Raw genomic sequence first — 22,862 nt, 5'->3', positions numbered from 1 at the left:
CAAATTAGCCATTGTGCACTATAGAAATATGCTATTTTGCCGGCTTTTTTAAATAACGTAACTGATTAAGATATTTTAAGACTTGTCACTTGTCTGTTCCAATCCTTGTATTGTGTTGCTGTAAATGTTTATTTACTTGTATTAAAAAAAAAAAAATTGTTTATACCTGGGACTATTAAACTAGTATAATAGTCCCAGTTTATATACTAAATCTTTCCTTTATTCTTCTCGTTGGGGTGAAGGGTTAAGTCAGGTGAATTGGTGACAGGTAAATATTGAAATTTTAACTTATGAATTATTGATAATTGTTTATCCAAAGTGTGCTTGAAAATTGTGTGTGCAATTCTAAAGACATTTTAATGTAGCGATAACTATTTGCACCTCGTAAACCCCATTAATTGTGCTGAAAACCACGTGCATGACATGTGGAACACCTGAGCACAAAAGACGAGATCTGCAATACCTTCTCCGCTCTTACCCAAGAAAAAAGGGTACAATAAGCAAAACGATTACTTGCATACGCTCTATTCTCTTCTCTACGTGAAATAATTGGAAAAAAAAGAACTGACTTATATATATAAAACATTATTCTATTCTATATGACTGAGGATGTCTTTACTGACTTTAGGAAAAATACCCCCATTTGGAATCAACAAGTATTTATATGCATGTAAGTAGCATATACAGCATGTACTAAAGTATACTTCCTTTCCAAAGCATATATACAGCTACTAACTGGCGTCGAAAGACAAAACAAGTCCACAAAACACAACATAAAAAACTAAAGACTTCAGGAGCAACACAAACCCAACCAAAAACCAGGGTTGATCTCAGGTGTTCTGGAATGGTAAGCAGATCCTGTTCCACATATGGCACTGTTATGTTACTCGTGTAAGAATAAATTTGGTGATGTCACATTTTAACATAGAAACTGTAAAAACACAGTGATAATCGAGACATGCGAGACAAAGCATAGATATGACAAAAACTGCAAATTGTCAGGTGTTGTGTTATTGGAGTTATTTAAATGTCATTGTTTGATGATTTTGAGCTTTTACTGTATGTCTTCTGTAAATTTTCTTTAAAAATCTTCTCCTCTGAAACTGCTCAATAGATTGAAACCAAAGTTTGTCTGCTTCAAAGGATGTCAACTAAATTGTATCCAATTTTAGCAGTTGGCTGTTATTTTTCTAACATTCGTTATAATTTTAAATCTTCCAAATTTTTATGGCTGTTGACACAAGAAAATGTATCTCTTATGGAAAAAATGGGCTGTTATATTAGAGAGTGTTTTGAATTAAGAAGATCAGGTATGAATATTGATACTACATTTTGTAAGTGTAGTAAATAATTTGAGAATGAATGCATATATTAAATGTAATTTTATTATTTTATTGTGCATCTCACAATATATATTGTTGTTGGCTATGATTCTGACCAATGCTAATATACTAAATATACATTTACAATACATGTACACTGTGATGTTTTTTGTTGTATTTATCAATTATGTCAATCAATTGTAACTGATTTTATGCCCTTTATGGGCCCTGTAATTTAGGAAATAAAAATATTCTATTCTATTGTGCAAACTATAGGAGCTAGGTTAAAAGTGTTAATTGCAAAAAATGGTTCAGCGCAGCAAAATGTATCTTGTCAACCAGTTTTGGAGTTAATATGCCCTGAAATAATTATTTTTTGCAGATTTTGGATGTTGTCATGAAAAATATAAGAGTTAGGTTAAAAGAGTGAATTTCAAAAAGGTTCAGTACAACTAGATGTATCTACTCTGAAAAATAGAGAAAAAATCTGGTGACCTGTTTTGGAGTTATTGCCCATGAAATTCTCATTTTTTGCCATGTTTGGCTGTTATCATGGTTATTGGGAAAAATATAGTACATATAGCTAGGTCAAAAAGGTTCCCCAAAAAAAGAATTTTAACTCTGAGAATTTCAGAAAAATCTGTAAACTTGTTTTTGTAGTTATTGCCCCTGAAATATACAATTTTCTCAAATGCTTTGTTGTTATTTGGAAAACTATAGAAGTTACAAAATGTAGGTTAAAACTGTAAACTGATCACCATGACAAGATCTATCTACATATACTCTGATATTTTTTACAACCAATTTAGGAGTTGTTGCCCTTGAAATGATGATTTGTACAGTTTTTAGTAGTTTGGCTGTTATCTAAAGAAACTGAATGTTGCAAAAATGATCAGCAATACAAAGAGCATAGTATGTGCATATAAAAGTCCTAATTAGCAAACTGGCTATATTTTCACCAGGTGAGCAATACATGCACAGGTGTGCCTCTTGTTATGACCTTTTACCATGATTTTAGGTTAACAATTACATTCATGCAATTAAAACATTCAATATGGGGATGGCTTTATACATGTAATTATCAATATTCCAAACTTTATCACTGCTTGTGACTTGCAAAACAAATATTACATTTAGCGCATTCAATTCATCATATCCATGAACATTTAAAGAAATTTATCAACACAACATATCTTCAGATATTCAAGTTACAAAATGATGTGTATGAGTATCACTATACTTCTTGTTAAGAAAATAACATAAATTGTTCATGTTTCAGTAATCTATCTGTTCTAAAATAAAAATATCAATGATGTCACTGTTATAAAATAACATTTAAAATTGGAGTTGTCTTCCTTTGTCTATAATTGTAGTTCAACAACTACAATAATGGACTTTAAAGGAAGATATCTCCAATTCACAGTAAGTCAATGTTAAAGTTAAATTCCCACTCCAATGCAAAATGCATGCAATCTTTACCTTTCAATGCTCACAAGCACTTTGATTTATAATCTCTTGAAAACTTTAATGGATAGACACAAACTCACTATAGACAGAAAAATTATCATAAGTATGTGCAATGTAGTTGTTTTAGCTTTGGCACATATTTCATTTCCGTGGATATTATTTGGCTTTTCACCTTTAGTCATAGCGTATTGACTTTGAATGTTTTGCATAGTTCAAGTATTGCCATCTGATTTCAACATTTGCATTATACGATCAAAATTACATACAGGCGAGACATATTTCTGTGTTTTTGCTAAATATTATGACCATACACTAATGCAGCAAAGGCTTGTGTGCACTTTTATAATGTCTTGGATGTAATAGACCAGAGGACTAAAAAATCTTACCTTTGTATATAATATACATAGAGTTTTATTTTCAATGAAATCTCGAAAGGATGTTTTCCCTTTACTATGTTCCTCTTGATGAGAACTATATGGCAATAGACATGACAAATTATATGTTATAATTTCCTACATTTAAGCAAGTTATAAGAGGTCAGTGGACTGCAATCACACATAATAGGTGCTTAAAATAGAATTGGTCTGTGAAGTTACTGCTGTGATAAGTGTGGAGCATATAATACTAGATCCACACTTGCTTTAAATGAAGACTACTTGTTGGGCTTTTGTTTGTTGACATTCTACAGTCAGATGGCCTAGTCTAGTGAAGTCTGTTATCAATGTACTTATCAGGCCTTTAAAGCCCACTGGTATATTTTTGGTTGTAAGATCTTTATTGATCATTGGTGAAGTTTATTCCAGGTGATATTATGTAATACTGCTTTGAACAATGATATACTTCAAACAGAGGTAAACAGTTACTATGATAAGTTATTATTGAATTCAGGTAATGATACATGATAATGGGTGACATAAGGTCTCCTTGTGTCATTTAAATTGTCCTGGGAAAATTTTCACTGCTGGTGATATTAGACTGAAAGCAGGTAAAAGTAAAGTTTTAATAGAATTTTATTTTCTAAAAGTTGAGGTAAAAAGTTAGCTTTCTGCAAATTAGAAATATAAGATTAATCAATGTTCTAAATTTATCACAGTCACATGAAATCAGATACATTTACTTTAACAAAAAATGTACATTTGTCAGTGTATATGGTAGCTGTTTATATGATAAACTGTGGATTCATTAATAGTCGTGGGTTACTATTTTTTGTTTTTCATTGTCCAACTAAATTAGAATTTGAAGACTGCCACATTCTTTATGTGATTTCCCCAATTCAGGAGCCTTTAGATCAGCGGTTGTTATCGGTTGCTGTTTTCCATATTTGTTTTTTGTTTATTGATATGGGGTAGTATACATGGTATATGAGTCAGGCCATCAATACACCTTATCGCTATTTGTCCGCCATTACTGGATATCACACAGGTTCCCGTAAAATTTTGACGTCATAATACAAAATATCTGACGCCACAATTGAAAAGTGATTGTTGTATGACGTCAATAGTTCAAGCGGGACAGATTCTCGGGTCAGCCGGGAATAGCTATAAGGTGTATTTGGAATTGTCTCACATTTTGTTATATTTGTACATTTATATGTTACTTAATGTTAAGGGTTTTACTCATTGTTGAAGGCCATACAGTGACTTTGGTCATTTGGTCTCTGGTGGATAGTTGTCTCATTTGCAATTACACCACATCTCCTTATTTTTATATTAAATCAAGAATTTGTGAAAACAGTATTATTCTAAATCCAAGAAAATTGGTTCATGCTCTAATAAATGAATCTACAGTTTAAATGTACATTGTGTAGCTGTTCGTCTAAGTTCAAAGAGGTCCTAGGTAGCTGAGTGGTTTAAGTAGTTCTACTACTGTATCACTAGCCTGTCAACACTGAGGTTATGAGTTTGAACCCTGCATTGTCAGGTGTGCTCGACTCAAATCTTAATTGATTAGGATTGTCAGTTTTCCTGCCGAAGGTAGGTGGTTCTCTCTGGGCACTCTGGCTTCCTCCACCAGTAAAAACTGACCTCCACGAAATAGCCAATAGTGCTGAAAGTGGTGGTAAACACCAATCAATCAATCCATGTACAAGGATCATCATTTTTTTTTGTCTTTGAATATTGGAGTTGAATTTCGCATTAGATAACACATTTATTGGGCTGCAAAGAAATCTATTAAACTTTGATTCTTATTATGGTATTTGGATTTTAAGTAGTCCAATTAATAGATCTTTTGAAGCACTCATCATCAGGCACATATAGTTTATTAAGTTTAAGCGAAGTGTTTTTCTCTAATGTTTTTAATTAATGGACATAGAACGCTGTATATGAAGGAAAAGCATGTACACATTTTTAGTAAAGAGGCTAATAAATGTTTTGGGAGGAGTGATTTATTTGGATTCGTTTACTATTTTATTTGATAATCAGGATAGTTGTTATTATAACCATTGAAGAGGAGAATTCAACAATATGCTTCCATTCTATTGCTAGCTATTTCACCTAGTGGTCAAATACGACATATCTTAAATTCCTGTCTTGACATTAAGTAAACAATAATCAATTGGTAATATGTTTGTGTAAAAATTTTCATTAACCTTTTTTGTCTTGAAACACTTTGGAATTATGAAATATAGTCAGCCTGAATCATCCTTAGTATGTTAAGTCTAAAATATACCATCAGTATATGTTCATGTTTTTGACCAGTGGAAGTTTGGCGATAGAAATGTCAACTTGTGAGAGTTGTTTTCCCCCAGACTACAGCTGTTATGGAAAACGACCCTAAAAAACTCTGGATGACCACCAGCTAAAAAGTCCATAATTGTATATTATGTTCAGAATAAATCCTACTTGGATTGACATAATTTTGACCAAATAATAGCCATTATAAAATTGGATAAAAATTGAGAATTTCACTTCAGATCACTTCCTGGAACTGCTTTTAAGTGTCCTTTGAGCCTCTGGCTTCAAGTTCCATAAACTAGAATAATTATTTCGCTCTGGCTTTCAATTACTTTTCCAATAACTGTTATAGTTAGTTGACCTTTTACCCTACTCCTAGCTAGGCTAACATTAAATTGAAATGAAATGGGTCTTGAGAGACTTGGTCATTGATATGGTAATTAACATCCTTCTAAGGGCGAGTAATTACCACCACAATAACACGGACTGTTGTATTAATCAGGAAACTAACAAATGATGTCCAGGTCTAATGATGAAATGAACATCTGTCTGTACTGAAGATGTATTGGCCTCTAGGCTTTGTATTACACGATGATGATTCACCGAACAATTAAGATTTAAAGTCAAACTAATGTCACTTTTTGGTTGATTTTAGAGGATGTACTGTGAAAGTTGACAGATAACTATATAGTACAATACAGGTAAGAGATTTATCATATATTCATCATAGAACTATTTTGTTATTATGTTATAAAATGAAAGTAGCTCAATAGTATATCTGTTCTTTGATAAGCAATTAAATCTTTTGAAAAAATTTTTACATTTTCATTATAAGCTTCATCTGTATTATTTTTTTCTATTTTTCTTCAAAAAATATTTAAAGTATGTGTTACAAGTAAATTTTTTATATTAATTAAATTTGTATTAGATTCACAAAAAATTTAGACCTGAACAAAAATTTACGCTAAAGGCACTGCTTTTATACATTAAAATGAATCTTAAGATATTATGCCAAAAACCTTATGTTAATTTAGAATATTTTCAATAAATATATCAAAATGTAATGTAGATTATTTGTAATATATTTGTAGTGTCTAGACTGGATGCATATTGTATTATTTACCCCCACAAAATTTCAACATTTTTATACATTTTATTTTATTTTGAATATACATATATAGCATGTAGACTGATTGAACTTGACGTTTTAGAATTTATTTTAAAACTTTATTCACATATAAATAACCTACATCAATGTAGATTTGAGCAATTAAACATATGTACAATACAGAAAGTATTTGATATTAAATTCTCATGAACATTCTTTTAACTTTAAAATGTTTCTTTTATAACTTATATATTTCTCCTGTGGGGTGGACATAAAAGGCTACACAGGTACATTATCTATTGATAGGACAACTCGTTAAAGGTATGAAATTCTTTCTTTTATCCAGATGTACACTATAATGATAAGGTATAACTCCCTTAAGCAACCAATGGATCATTGCTCATTGTTAGGATGAGACAGATTAAATTTTGTTTGTAGGTTTTTTTCAATTTAGTAATTACCTGTTTTGGGTAATCATTACATTTGTGCAAATAGTTGATTTAAGTATGTTGAAAAATTGCAGTACATGTATAACTAGTTGAAAACAGGGATCTGTTGATTTGTCACATTTGTATTATGCTGCATATGAAAAAGTTGGAATATTTTTTCAGCATGTTTAAATCATCTATCTGTGGTCTGTATAGGGTTGATATATGCAGTTATGCATACATGTAGGGGAGAATAGATCCACATACTGTAGTAAAGGAATTTTTTGTAAGGGGTTTATTTTGCGAATTTTGCTATCAAGATAGAATTGTGAAAATGATAATCTCATTTGCGTAAAGTTCTGTAAAATCAAGAGAAAAGAAGAAGAATAACATGAAAATAAAACCCTTACAAAGAGGTTCTGCATAAGACAACACGAAAAATAACCTGCTCTACAGTAAGATGCATTCTGTCACAAACAAATGCCTGAAGTGTAGGACTGACAATTTATCTCTGATTTAAAGAGAGGAAATGAGGCAGACATACATGAGACAACAAACTCATGAGAAGGAATTAACCAATTAACATGTCAAAGGAACGTCCCTCCAATACACCTTATCCCCTTTAAGTCTGCCATAACTCACTCAGGACATCACAAAGGTTCCAGTAAAATTTTGATGTCACAATAGAAAATGTCTGATGCCACAAAGGAAAAGTGATTGTTGTATGCTGTCAATAGGCAGAGTGTCGCAGATTCACAAATGAGGTGGAGGACAGGGGGGGTACCCTTCTCCCACCTCCCGCCCCCTATCTCCCACCTCCCACTTTTAGAATCTTATTTTTTTCTCCCACCTATTTTTTGTCTCCCACCTCCTGCCCCCCTTCCTCCCACCTCCCACCCCCACCTCCCACCTCCCTCAAAAGCTGTCCACCCCCTAACAAGTAGCAATAAGGTCGATTTTGATGGGATCATTATAAGAACTTGAGGGGTATATATCCAGTCTAGACACTTGAAAGTTATACCTAACTACAGACACTGACATTTACTCGTATCTGAGTGATGTAAATAAAATCTGCATATTTTGCATTTGAATCTGATTTACTGTTAATTAAATAATTTGATAAAACATCCATAAATTTGTATTTTCTGGCTCAGATAGCCTGTCCTGTTACTGAGAAACTCTACTGGGAAAGTAAAAATTACAGATATATGTTTGCAAGTATTCAAATATAAATGTACAGTTATATATAAATTTTTAATTAGCATGAAATTAGTTATCTTAAATTTCAGTAGTTCTGAAGTTTCAAAATTGTTTTGATGTACTTTATTATCAAACTAAAGTAAAGGAAAGCAATCTTTATATAGACAGGTGTGACAGCAATTAATCAGTCATAAACTATTTCTGATATCATGGTTATGTAGTAATTGATTTTCCAAGGTAATAAAATGGAACAAAACACTTCATATCTTATTGAATCAGTAAAATTTATGTTGTATTATTATTTTTTTCTGTTTACATCAATATTTGAAAGGGGGGATTCCAGGCATTATCTAGCATAAGTTCTTAGTATCTTGCATAAGTTCTTTTGATAATTGAATATGACCTTACTGCATGTGCTTTCCACAAAATGAAGATAAAAAAAGGATCGAGATAAGGGGTATGTGTCAATGAGACAGGAGATAAGGGGGTATATGTCAATGAGACAGTAGATAAGGGATATATGTCAATGAGACAGCAAACTAATGACACAAAAAGTCAAAAGACATCTAAATATCAACATACAGTCTGACCAGCGTCAAAGTCAAACCCTTTGGTTTCATGAATTGTGTCAGAAACCCATGGGGCTAAAATTTTAAATACTTGGTAAAACTGTTGTATAACATTTAAAATACTATAAATTCAGATATTATTGTTTATTATTGCGAATAACACGACTGGGTGAGTATCGCAATTATAAGAACTTGTATTGTGATATCTGAAACATATCTGTTAGTAGATTTTCCTGAAATATCAATAATTAATCTTACATTTTTGTCCATTCTTCAAAAATTGCAATAATAAATGCACACAATAATTTGTAAATTTACAGTAGTGTGAAAGTTTGAAATAAATGTCATAATTAAGGTCAATCATTAATAATAAGACTTATTTGAGTTTCAACATTTTTCTATAGACATGAACTCATAATAATTTTGGTGTCATAAAATAAGCGAAATTGATGTGTCAACAGTTGATTACACGAATTCTAATTATACGGACTTCTTCATTACCATGAGTATTTTATTAGTTGGACAGAGTTGTAATTATGATAATTGTGCTAATTAGAGTGAATTTGTTTACTCAGTTCGAGTGCTAATAACTTGTCATGGAGATACAATATAAATTTGTTTTAAAAGTAAACTAAATCAGAGAAGAATAGTAATACTATGCAGTAAGAGTCATATTATTCCTACATTAACCATTGCACTGTACTTTGACTTGGAAGAAAATATAAAATCTTAAGAGCTGACCTCAACATTTTTTGTCAAGTAAGCGAGACATAGTGATCCTAGATTCTGTCGCGGCGTCAACACATAGGTTCAGTTTGTGTTTAAATTTTTAAAATATCTATTTTCGTTTTGCTGTATTTTACGGATAAATGAACTTATTTTTTTTTTACATTTAACATTCAGATTTAGTTTAAAGTATTTCAGTTAACAATAACTTTGTCAAACCTTCATGGAATTTTAGGAAATTTGGAGAGAAGCTTGTTTATGACCAGAGGACAGTATCCAGAGCACAATTTTGAAAATGTTTATTTTTATTTTTCGGTATTTTACTGATAATTTCATAAATGGACTCAGTTTTTGTCGAGCCTGCGACTTCTGTCGCAGAAAGCTCGTCATAGGGATAGTGAGGCGGCAACGTTAACAAACTTAATAAAAGCTTAATATTTCAGAAGGTAGAATACTTGCGGCTCTTTTCACAAAAAATCTTAAGAGTAAAAATACTCTTAAGTCATACACATTTCAGTATAACTTACAATCAATTTTAATCGTAAGATTTTTTGTGAAAAGAGTTGCTGGATCCTTGATACATCGTACATAGATGCCTTATGTTATGAAGTTTCCGTCTGTCATATGTCCATTGTCTTTGACCTCATTTACATGGTTCAGTGACTACTTGAAAAAAAAGTTATTCTTAATTTTAATCAGTGAACAAGGTTAAGTTTTCGTGGTCAAGTCCATATCTCAGATACTATAAGCAATAGGTCTACTATATTTGGTGTATGGAATGATTGTAAGGTGTACATGTCCAACTGGCAGGTGTCATCTGACCTTGACCTCATTTTCATGGTTCATTGGTTAAAGTTAAGTTTTTGTGTTTTGGTCTGTTTTTCTAACACTGTATGCAATAGGTCAACTATATTTGGTGTATGAAAATATTTAAGGATGTACATGTCAGTCTGGCATGTTTTATTTGACCTTGACCTCATTTTTACATTTATTGCTCAATGTTAAGTTTTTTGGTCTGTTTTTCTAATACAATAAGCAATAGGTCAACTATATTTGGTGTATGGAATGATTGTAAGGTGCATATGTCTGTCTGGAAAATGTCATCTGACCATGACCTCATTTTCATGGTTCATTGGTCAATCTTAAGTCTCTCTGGTTAATAAGAGAAAAATTAAGCCATGGCTCCGTGTTGAAGGCCGTACTTTGACCTATAATGGTTTACTTTTACAAATTGTGACTTGGATGGAGAGTTGTCTCATTGGCACTCATACCACATCTTCTTATATCTATAAGTTTGTTTCTTAGATAATATATGCAATAGGTCAACTATATTTAAAGCATGTAATGATTTTAAGGTGTACTTGTCTGGTTAAGTTTGTTTCTGAGATAATATGTGCAATAGGTCAACTATATTTAAATTTTTTACTTTTTACACATTGTGACTTGGATGACTTGGGAGTACAAATTTTTTTTTTTGGGGGGGGGAGGGGGGTCAATTTTTTTTCCCTCAAGATTTAAGAAATTATAAATTTTCCAAAAAAAAAATTAGGGGTCACAATTTATTTTGTTAATTCTTTGTATATAGTCTGAAAACAGATTTACTAAGTATTGCGCAACAGCACAGTGTATTGCACAACAGCAAGAAATCTTCAATTGAATATAAATTCAAATCATATAACCTATTTCAAGTTCTTTGACTACATTTACAATCCAAATTCAGACCTGTATCAAGCTTAAATATTGTGTCCCTTTTTTGCCCCAACTGTTCAGGGTTGGACCTCTGCCGTCGTATCCAGCTGCGCTCGGTGAAGCAGTTTATTTACATTTAACAAATAGATACAGTCTGGGATTAAAGTTTGTTACACCTCAATTACTTTATCAAACCTTCATAGAATTTTATGAAACTTTGGCAGAAGCTTTTTTATGATTAAAAGATAATGTCTGAAGCAAACTTTTGAAAATATATTTTTTTCATTTTCAGTATTACTGATAGATGGACTTAGTTTTTTTACAGTTAACATTTACAGACAGTCTGGGATTAAATTTGTTGACATGATAAATTTGTAAACTTTCATGGATTGTTATAAAACTTAAACAGAAGCTAATCTTTAAGACCATGGAATATCAGCTAAAGAAAAAGTTTAAAAAAAAATTATTAAATTCCGTATTTTACTGATAAATGGACTCACTTTTTAAGTCAACATTACACTTTTACACTGACAGCAGCAATCACAGGCTAGACACAGGATTCCATGGAACCCTTTACAAATTTTTTAGTGATTTTACACATAAAGTTACAACCCCCAAAAACAAAGTAGCCAGCTGCTATCCCTTTGTTACATGAACAATAACTTTTCTTGGTGTTGGATTGACGAATATGAAACTTATTTTCTGGAAGTGTGCTTATCCTATTGAAAATTTGAAAAAACCCCAATTTATAAAAACTGTAAGGTAAATACACTTAGTGAAATATATCCATAGGTGACAATAATGTTAGGTCGTATGTTGACAAAACTGAGGCTGGAAACAGTTCTAAATCAATGGAAAAGCCTAATTTTGTTAAAATTGTGTCCAATGTCAGAATTGCTAGGTAGGCCTGCAATATATCTTCTGAAAGAATAAGATTTGTAGGTAACTCATATATTTAATAGTAATAGAATTGTTAGATACAGGTAAGACAAAAAGGCTAGTTAAAGTACTCAGTGAAATGTAGGATAAAAATTCAAGAACACAAAGATTACTGTGTTTGACAAAAACCTTTATTTATTTATTATTAATTGGTAATATTAAAAGTAGTTAAACACCATTGCTTCTAGCATTTAAATGGTATACAAACAAAAATATTAGAATACTTTGTTCAATTTAGCATTGCCAGTATTAATTTGAACCTTTTCTTCAAAATGTTTTCTTTTGGAAATTAGACTACCGGTAATAATCTTTATTCACCTAACTGAAGAATCTGGTATGACAAGTCCGTGAATATAAAACAGTTTAAATAAGGAAGAATCGATTTAATACTATATAAAGGAAAAGTTAATAGGATTTGATATAATGACATTATTTGGTCTGGTTATCTGGAGGAATTTAAAGCCCAGCATAGTCTGTTATAGCAATTATTTATTATCTGACCAATTACTCTATGTTAATTAATGAAAGACCGGTATCAGCCCTCTTACTTCTGGATTTTTCAGTTATTGAATAGGTTATATATATATGACCATTGAATGTACTTTTCTTTATGTAATTAATCTTAGTCCTTTCATGTTCTTTGATGCAGGCAATTTACTCATCTAATTGCAGGAACACTTGGTAGTAGCTGTGAAGATAATTGTACATGTCACATTACTGCCATGTGATCTGTCAATCAAACTGTCAGGTGATCACCTCTAAAACACCAACCTAGTTATTAATGAATGAATGGGATACTGCACAAGAATAAAACAGCAGAAAATTAGAAAATAAATGAATTTGTCTGGTTTTTGGATTGTATTTCATATGTTTTAATGCAATCTAAGTGAAGCTAAGAAAATTTAAGTTTTTCAAGAGGTAATAAGACAGACAAGATCTAATGTAGTTATTAGCTTTCTCAGGACTATAGCATTTCATTACATCTGGAAATAATATACAGATTTCAAATTGTGAAATGAAGCATAACTAGACAACTGCAGTTTATTACGTATATTATATGCATTAAATTATAATTACTTTTTCATGTGATAGAGAAAAATTTATAAAGTCATGAAGAAAAGATTATGTGAAATTATCTAATTGATATAGTCAGGAAAGTAACTATTGTTAACTTTTAAGTGCAGTATATCTGTGGACAGTTTTTATGCTGAAATTAATATTTTCTTTTTCTTTCACAATAGATGGATGGCAACTGATACAAATAGCCACATTAAATTTGAGAAAAGCTTCATATGATATAAGTAACAAAAGGTTGTTAGTGTCCATTAAGCAGACAGTGTTTGAACAGAATTTAGCATTTTATTAGTTTTGGGAATTTACCATAAAAGCCAAAATGAATCATAATTCTAGAGGAATAAATAGGAGAAAAAGAGATACGTGTGGTAAAAACTTCCTTAAAGTTGTCCTTTATGTGTTCAACTTTTTCTTTTGGGTAAGTGTATTATATAGATTTTATCACAAAAAGTCAACTTTGATAATTTTACTATATAAATTTATATAATTTGTAAACGTAATAAAATATAGAAGATTTAATTGCATTATCTCCCTTTGTTTCTTTGTTCAGATTAAATGAAAATTATCTTGGTTTTCTCAGTTTGTTGTTTGCTGTATTATATATATGACATGTCTGCTGCAAATAAAGAATATACCTTGATCGTTTGGTATTTGACAACTTTAAAATTTGTCCATTTTCCCGTCACAATGCTTATGTTATTACATCACAGTAAGAAATTCCATTGTTCAATGCGGCAATGTATGCTGATTGATCTGAAGTCAATCTGTGTAACTCATTCATAAAAAAGAACTTGAGATTGGTCTATACAATAATCTTGATTATTGTCAATTTATGATGGATTTTAATGAAGTCTGAAAAACTACGCAGCCTCCTGTTAATTGGGATTCCTATATCCCAGGTATTTTTTTAAAAACTGATTGACATTCAGAGATGCGCCCATTTAAATATCAACAGAAAATGTCAAAATAAAACATTTATTCAAGTCTAGTAAATATGTAACATATAATGTTCTAATATGACATTTTAATCTAGTAATACTAGTAATAGGGCACCATTATCATGATTAAAGTAAAAGCAGCATGGGAAAATTCTAGTTATCATAATACTGAAAAGTACACATAATTATATAGGTGACTGGCTAAAATATGATCTCCATCTGCAAAAATACCACGACATCCACAGCAAATTCTATTTGTCTTTTTCAGCTGACAGGGATAGCTTTCCTGGCATTAGGAATATATATCAAGTTCCAGAAGCATACCTATATCAGTCTGCTAGGGAGCAGTACTTTTCCTTTGGCAACATACTTATTGCTAGGGACAGGAGCCTTTATAATCTTGTCAGGAATCATTGGTTGTACAGGGACATGTATAGAAAATAGATGTTTTATGGTTATGGTGAGTTGTTTCCCTTTGACCACTTTGTTGACTGGGACTACATTTTTTCTTTTATCTACAAAAAAGAAGTTTCCAATTTTTTACTAAAGCTAACTTCAAATTAAAAAAAAAAATTCATTCCTGCTTATTCCAATTACATGTTATTGTTATGCCCCTCCTACCATTGTACGGCATAATGTTTTTAGTTCTGAGCGTCCAACTGTCCACCTGTCCAATATCAGGTGAAAGTTTTATGCAGAGGTATAGTTTACCATGAATTTGTGGTCACATAAACTTGAAATTTTGTACACATGATCATTATTATGTGTACTTATTAAATTATATGGTAAATTACAGTTTTGACCTGGATTTCACAGTAAACAGAACATGGAAATGTGATAGTGTGAGTGGGACATGGTACATGTTCTATGGACACATATTCTTGTTTTTTAGTATAATAAAAATAAGTTTGGATTTATTCTTAAGATCGTGATTATTACCATTTTGCTCTCACCAATTTTTATTGGGTTATTTCACTGGGATTCTCCTTGCTAAAGCTTTCAAGAGTTTTAACTGTGAGGATTGAAACTTTTAACTTTTTATATCAATTGTTTCTGTAAAAAATACTGACAATTCCTATTGTACTAAACTTCATTCCAAAGCATCTCTTTTGATATTGACATGTAATTATCTATATATCATATATGTTTTCCTATTGTTTTCAGTGTCTCTACATCTGGCTTACATACTGTGGATTCATTTATTTTCATGGATACCAATTTTCTTGGATTGAGGAAAACTAGCATTTTAATAGATATTTGATTTTGTGGTTTTGCCAAAGTCTGCATACATTCTTATAGAAAATTTGCAGTTCATTGTACTTTGGAATTTATGGTTCACCTGTACCCACTAAATCCACGAAAATTGTTATCCAACGAATACTAATGAATCCACAATAACTTTTTCTATATCTTTATATATAAGTTTGTTTTATTTTCAGTATGCCTTGTTTTTGTTGATAATTTTCCTGACAGAAGCAATATCAGGAGTACTAGCTTATATGTATGAAGGCACAGTAAGTATTTTCTACATCGCCAGTGTAAGGTACTTGAGATATTTGCTATTAGTAGATACTTATACACCACTTATGCATAATGATACTTATACCCCTAACATCTGACGTTATTCTGACCCTAAGTATATACATGCCCTGGTACACTTAATACTGCAGAAGATGAATGTAAATTGAAACAGTTCATGGCTATTTAAATTTTGAAAGATGACATACTAAAATTAATGTTTAAAAGTATTGGTTTTGCTTAAGTTGTACCTTGTATACTACTGTGAATTGCTTTATTTTCAAGGATACTAATTTTTCATGGACTTTGTTCATGTGTTGTAAGCATTCAGCACTTATGTCATATGTTATTGTTTTTCTTTCAGATAAAAGAAGAATTATCACGAAATTTAAATTCTACAATGATGAATAATTATCATTATGACACAGTTATCACTAAAGCAATAGATGATATGCAAAAAGAGGTAATTGTCACAAGGATAGATAGGTCATACTTAAAATATTTTTTGTCTCATCTAGGAAGATTGGCCCCTGAAATAATGTCTATCTGTAGATTTTCAACAAAAAATTTAAAATAATTGGATAGTTCATATAAATATCCTTTTTTTCACAAAGATCGACAAAATGTATAATTACACAACTTAACTTAATCACAAAGTCAAAATAGGTGATCAAGTAGTGGATAAAGGAGTAGGAGCAATAAGGCCAGGTTTTGGCCCAAGAAAATAAAATGACAACTATTTCAAATTGGCACATAATGTTTGGAAATGCATAGAGTGAAGAAATATAAATGAAAAACATAAGATTGTTTATTTGATGAAAAATGAAAACAATGAAAAATACAGAATTTGTGTAGTCTTCAATTGTTATTTCCATTACGGAAACATTGTGCGCAGCCAAGAAACAACAAAATAATTTAAGAGAAGTTTTATTATAACTATTGACATAATCTCACCAAATATGAAGTTGTTTCTTGGGTGCGCACATACTTTGCCAATCTAAAATTTACTTAGAATTTGATGAAAAACAAGGAAATTCAAGAAATTTGACAAAATATACAAATTTCGTCATGTTTTGTTGCCATGGTAGCTCGTTTAATGTGAAATTTGTTTTTATTTTCTGAAAACCTTGTACCTTAGTCTAGTAAGGACAAAGTTAAGAATATGTATGATAACCTAGAAATTTGCAGTAATATTTGGGGCAAACAAGGGCCTTCTTGCCCCTACTCCTTTATTAGTTGTAATATTGACTATGAACTAGCTTTCAGTAACTGATACCCATGGACTGATACTTTGTGACTTTTGACTTTTTGTTCAATAACATTTTGGGATTTATGCTGATCTGATGAGTCGAGCCATTTCCAACTTAATGCAACCATAAACTGTTGAATGTTACTTTATGAGCAGCTAAAGCCTGTAGAGTCAATTGTTACTTTTATTTCATAGTTTGAATGCTGTGGTGCAACAGGATATGAAAACTGGGAGAGATCTAAATGGATACAAGAAATGATAACAGAAGATCCTTCAGTAAAAGACAGAGTACCAGATTCCTGTTGTTTGTCTGTTTCTACTGATTGTGCCAAATTTGGTAACGGTCCATCAAATATAAATCCAGAGGTATCTATCTGATAGGACTTTCTAATATAAATGACTTTATAGAATAACAATCTGAGACTCTTTTCACAAAAAATATTACGATTAAAATTGATCGTAAGTTATACTGAAATGTGTATGACTTACGAGTAATTTTACTCTTTAAGATTTTTTGTGAAAGAGCAGCTGGTTCTTATGAAACTACCACATCAGTCTTCATGCCTTTAGCATTATTCCAGTTTATTTTTTTTCAATATGCATACAACATTCATATGTTGCTCTTCTGTTGCAGCTGTTTAGTTTGTAATCTTATCTACATGTATGTGTTTCTAAATGACAATGATATCAAAAGTATTTTAAACTACAATTTATCAATAGTCATTTTTAAAAAGTTTGTAAAGTATTTATGACTGATGTAAAGACCTTTTGTATTGTACAAACTTGGGAAACATTACATACTGTTGGTATTAGTTACTATAAACGGGGGCTGAAAATTTCTAAAGCCCTAGCCAAGAACTCACTTAGAATGAATTTCTGGCTGCTGTGTAATCAAGCAACAAAGTTCATCTGCCTTGCTTGTCATGAATAAAAATACTTCCACAAATGTTCAAGTTTATCAAAGATACATTGATCAAGGGAACAAAAACGGAAAAAAACCTGAAAAATGCCATAACTGACTTCTTCTATGCAAACTAATTCTGAGTCCTCTTCCAATCACTGTACTTCAAAATATATTATCATTGGATGAGAAGCAAAAGAAACATTGAAATTATAAATCAGGTTTCATAAAGTTCAGTTATTTTTATTTTTTAAAGTATAGGACTTGACTTTTCTCTCCCAGCTTGGTTAATCATTTGATACAAGTCTTAGACTTAGACTGACAAGAAAACAGTTTAAGGTTCCTATTATTTGCATTTGTTAAGTTTCTTGTTATTCTTTTATCAATACTGAAGATTCTATGTTATTAGTTGGATACCAATTTTCATGGATTTCATGAGAACAGGTCAACCACAAATTTAAATGTTCAACGAAGTATACATTATCTATTGGCGATGAAAACACATTTTTCCTTAATCTGTAACATTGTTACCCATGAAAATTGACGAATCATCAGTATCTGTATAATAAAACAGAAATTAAACCTTGATATAAAATTTAAAATGTGATAACACACGATCCATATCATTGTATTATTTATAGGGTTGTACTAAAGCATTGGAGAAGAATACAAAAGATTCTCTGATTCTAATAGGTGGAATTGGTTTAGGACTTTGTTGTATACAGGTATGTATGATATATACAGTGGAATCTTGAAAGGTTATAATCAGAGGAAACCCACATCACTTTTGACTTATTTGCTACAAAATTGTCAAACCAGCTGTATTTAAAAACTTTCGTCTGAAATTGATTCAATTTAGGTAAGAAAATGAAATATGTCAAACTTAAAAAAACATTTGCACAAAAAACCTCATCAAAGTTACCAGGCTTATGATTTTGTACACAAGAGGATCTTTTTGTCTACACAAGACTCATCAGTGACACTTGCAAAATATTGATTTTGTCATATTTATGCAAAATGGGGGAGCTGTGTGAATACATTTTTGAGCCATGCATACATTTATTATAGCTTTCCATGAAATCTTGCTTGAAAATGTAATCAGAATTTGTAGTATTTATTGCCAATATATAGTTCTTTAATTCTATTTTTTTATTAAACATGTTAAAAAAACATGAAAAAAAATCTTTACAGCTTTTAGAATTGATAGAAATTATTTCAAGATAAAATAATGTTTTAATTGTCACAAATAATTACTTAACATTGTCGTCTTGTTCTATTTCAGTTGTTGGGTATTATATTCTCTTGTTGTTTAGTAAGGAAATTCAGAGGACGAAAAGACTCATCATATCTTTGAAATAAAAAAAGACATCCAGATATTTGTATGAGAAAGTTTGTAGGTTTCATCCATGACATTCTCCTTCTGGGACCAATAACAGTTTCTTGCCATAGACCAAAAGTATATTTACTGTTTTAAGATGATAGTGTAAAGGGCGATGCAGAATTAGTTGATAAGCGGTTATTGCCTAATAAAGCAGAGTGGTGTCTGTCAGAACATCTGTTAATGTATGATTTACTGTGCCATGAAGTGAACATTGACTTATAAATTTATGATTTTATGTATTTAAAAAAAAATATTGTTTTTGAAGTTCTGTATTTTACATGTGGAAAAAAACACATAAACTTTTTTAATTGTACTTTTAAAATCATGTAAATTCTTTTATTTTTGTTTCAATGTGTGGTACACTATTTGTCTAATATAAAAAGTAAAACTTTTGAGATTGCAAGTTTTCAGAAGCATGTTAAAATATCAGTTTTAATTGTAGAGGGTTTATAAAATTATGTAAACCACTGGCAACTTATGAAAAGATTGTTATTACAATGTTTAACTCCGTAATTGCTAAGTGAAAACCCATAGATAAATATTACCTTTAATGGGAGAGTTGCTATAAAAACCTTCTGAAAATATAAACATGGTCAATTTTAAATGAAATAGGTAGGTTAGTTTTATTTGAGTTACTGGTGGTGAAAAAGTACCTAAATGATGAGGAATTTTTTTTTTTTGTTAATGTATGATATATTTCATTTTTTTTGCATCCAATTAATCTTTTTGTTTTTGAAAAAACTTTTTTTCACATTTTTGTGTATAAATGATTGTTACCAGTGTATTCTAAACTTTTTTTGAATCAAAGACTTACACTTGTTCTTATTTCCATGTATAGAATGAATAATCTTCGACTCAGTAGGGTTGATTATTATTCAGACAGGTTAATTTTTTTTTGTGATGATAGATCTGACTGCAAGATAAATACTGATAGAAATATATTTTTGTATAATGGGACCATTTTAATTTAATTGACACTTTTTTGCTATAAATTGTAATCATGCCAAAGTACAAAATTTACATGCAAGTTTAAAACATTTTATAACATATTTTTTAGGAATTTATTGCACCAATGGCAAGACTATCTTTTGAAACCCCATTCGTGTATGTCTATGCATATTCTGTTAACATGAAGGGTTTAAAGTGATGTTTTTATGCATAAATTTCTTCTAACAAAAATAAAGAATTTTAGAAATATCAACACAATTCTTACCATAAGTATTTTATTATGTAATTACAATTTTGATAATATAAATAACTTGCAACTAAATATTTTTTCCATAGTTCATGTATTACTATAGTTTAGATAAAAGAAGCAGTTTTTGACAAAAACTTAAATACAGTGTTGGTGCTTGTCCATCAATAAATATCTGTATAGTGGCTTTGTGTGTTTAGATGTGTGGTTAGGTTGCTGTCTCAATGAGATCTCTATGTTTTCAGATTGTTTGTATTGATAACAAACCAGTCAGAAATGTAACTTTATTTTGTTGCTATTTTCACTAATTTTCAATCAATCTCAGAATAACTCACCTAGTCAAATTAATGCATATGAAAGTACTGTATTCACGAAAGTAAATTATGTTTTTTTTGTTGTTGAAAAGCTGTATATCTACACTTATCCTAATTTGTTATATCTTGATGAATAATGTTATTGTATTGCCTGTAGTAGGGGTCATTTCTGTCGACTTAGTCACACATGCCACACTTGTTATTCCCTAATTCCTTGAAAACAGCTTGACATAATTCGACCAAATTTTCACAAAATCTTCTTTAAGACATGATGTTTAACCTGCTATTTTTGACCGAGTGATTTTTTTGGGTTTCCCATTCCACACACACTTATATTATTTGGAGACAGCAGGTGATGAAGTTTTTCCTTGGAAGACAAATACATTTTATTCATACCTGTCTTCAATTTATTATTATTCAGAACCTTTCCAGAAAAAAGGAAAGATCATGACCACTGATATTTTGTTTTATTCTGAGTTTCAGAACGAAAATTTTGTATTGCTGAATGCAAGTAAATAATGAATACTTAATGTTTATGCAATGTAGAGATTATGAAAAAGGTGTGGCCAAATTTTTACCTTGGAATAATTTTAGAAAAATGTTCTTCATATATAGGAATTTTTCAGGATATACATGAATTTTAGTGGAAGTTAATATGTTTATTTCCAGGATATGTTACAAAAATAAAAAGGAATAAAACTGTTACTATAACATGTCGGATAAAAGCTCTACAGAGCTTATGTTTGTAATGTAAATTTTCTATTTCTATTCTATTCTAAATTAATCATATCTTCGGTTTGATTACAATTTAATTTGTTTTTCACTTAGAGAGACCTTATGAAAGTGATGAAGTGCCAGTATAATAACAAATTTGATTATGACATATTTTATTATTAAGTTTTTTATTTACCTCATTAAAAGCATTAAATTACATACAATCCATTATCATTCATCGTCAGTATTATATATATTTTTTTATCATGTATAAAGCTTTTTATTGAATGTGAATTTCAAATGTTTTATTGATTTCAATTTTATCAACATTGTATTTATCTTTATTTTAAGCATGAATTTGTTTAAAGGTTGTCTATGTTCATTTTAAAATTGATGAAAATAAAAGAAAGAATTAATTAATTTTGTTATAATGATATAATTACATTACATGTATGTTTCAATACGTTATTTTGATTGGCTCACAGCAATCTCACGTCATTCTAAAATCAACCTTCATTTTAAAATGAAATGTAACATTCATGACGACATGAGCTTCCACAATAAAGTGCACATGTAAACAATTGAAAAACTTGATAGAAATCATGTTTTCATGATTCTAGCAAAAAAATGTAATTATAAGTATTGAATGCTTATTTTAGTAATTTTATAGAGTTGTAAAAGCGTTGACCGTGAGCACATTTTTAAAATGATGCGCTTCCGCCCTTCATACAAAATGTACTTCACTCAATGCTTTTACACCCCAATAAACTTACAAAAAGAAGCATTCAATTCTTAATTAATGGCCTATTAGTATTTTTACATGCTTTTGGTTCCATTTAAATGACAAAATGTAGCTGCCAGAACTAATTTTTGTTTCTGATTGGCCATTTTTAAAAATCTTCTGAAACTACATAGGAAAAATTGCAACATATGTTTTCATATGTTTAACATATGTTTTTCATATGTTTGAAAACATATGTAAACATATGTTTAGGCCCGACATGAAAACATATGTTTTCAAACATATGAAAAACATATGGAAAACATATGAAAAACATATGTTTTTAAAATCATATGAAAAACATATGTTTTTAAAATCATATGAAAAACATATGTTTTTCATACATGTAAACATATGAAAAACATATGTTTTTCATATGTTTTTTACAAACATATGTTTTTCATATGTTTTCATACCTGGCCTAAACATATGTTTTCATATGTTTGTCCTAAACATATGTTTTCATATGTTTGGCCCAAACATATGTTTTCATATGATTTGATCTTGGTCCTAAATATATATTTTTTAAATATGTTTTTAATTGTTCAAATGCATTTATTTTCTCATAGATTCTAAACATGGTTTGTATATATATGTATTTTTTTTTTGCGATAGGTTTTTAAGGGTAACGTTTTTATGATTTTTAATATGTTTTTCTTTAATTTGTTGTCTTT

General features: G+C 30.3%; 1 protein-coding gene across 2 annotated transcripts; it reads left to right on the top strand.

The window, feature by feature from the left end:
- The first annotated feature begins 230 nt into the window (after positions 1-230).
- Positions 231-21,823, top strand: LOC127704325 (CD151 antigen-like). Of its 2 annotated transcripts, none has more exons than XM_052208332.1 (10): positions 231-268; positions 6,120-6,165; positions 12,796-13,041; positions 13,365-13,615; positions 14,404-14,595; positions 15,575-15,649; positions 16,018-16,116; positions 17,098-17,268; positions 18,445-18,528; positions 19,086-21,823. In XM_052208332.1, exons 4-10 carry the CDS (start codon positions 13,517-13,519, stop codon positions 19,155-19,157), a joined length of 792 nt encoding a protein of 263 aa, XP_052064292.1. In that variant the 5' UTR covers positions 231-268; positions 6,120-6,165; positions 12,796-13,041; positions 13,365-13,516; the 3' UTR covers positions 19,158-21,823. The 2 variants fall into 2 exon arrangements, with proteins under 2 accessions (XP_052064292.1, XP_052064293.1); XM_052208333.1 differs by lacking the exon at positions 231-268 and adding an exon at positions 3,695-3,774.
- The last annotated feature ends 1,039 nt before the right edge of the window (positions 21,824-22,862 follow it).

This window comes from Mytilus californianus, unplaced genomic scaffold (assembly GCF_021869535.1).
Source record: "Mytilus californianus isolate M0D057914Y unplaced genomic scaffold, xbMytCali1.0.p SCAF_6, whole genome shotgun sequence".
NCBI classification, from domain to species: Eukaryota; Metazoa; Mollusca; class Bivalvia; order Mytilida; family Mytilidae; genus Mytilus; species Mytilus californianus.
The sequence above is the reverse complement of the archived record's forward strand: the minus strand, read 5'-3'. Positions and strand labels throughout refer to the sequence as shown.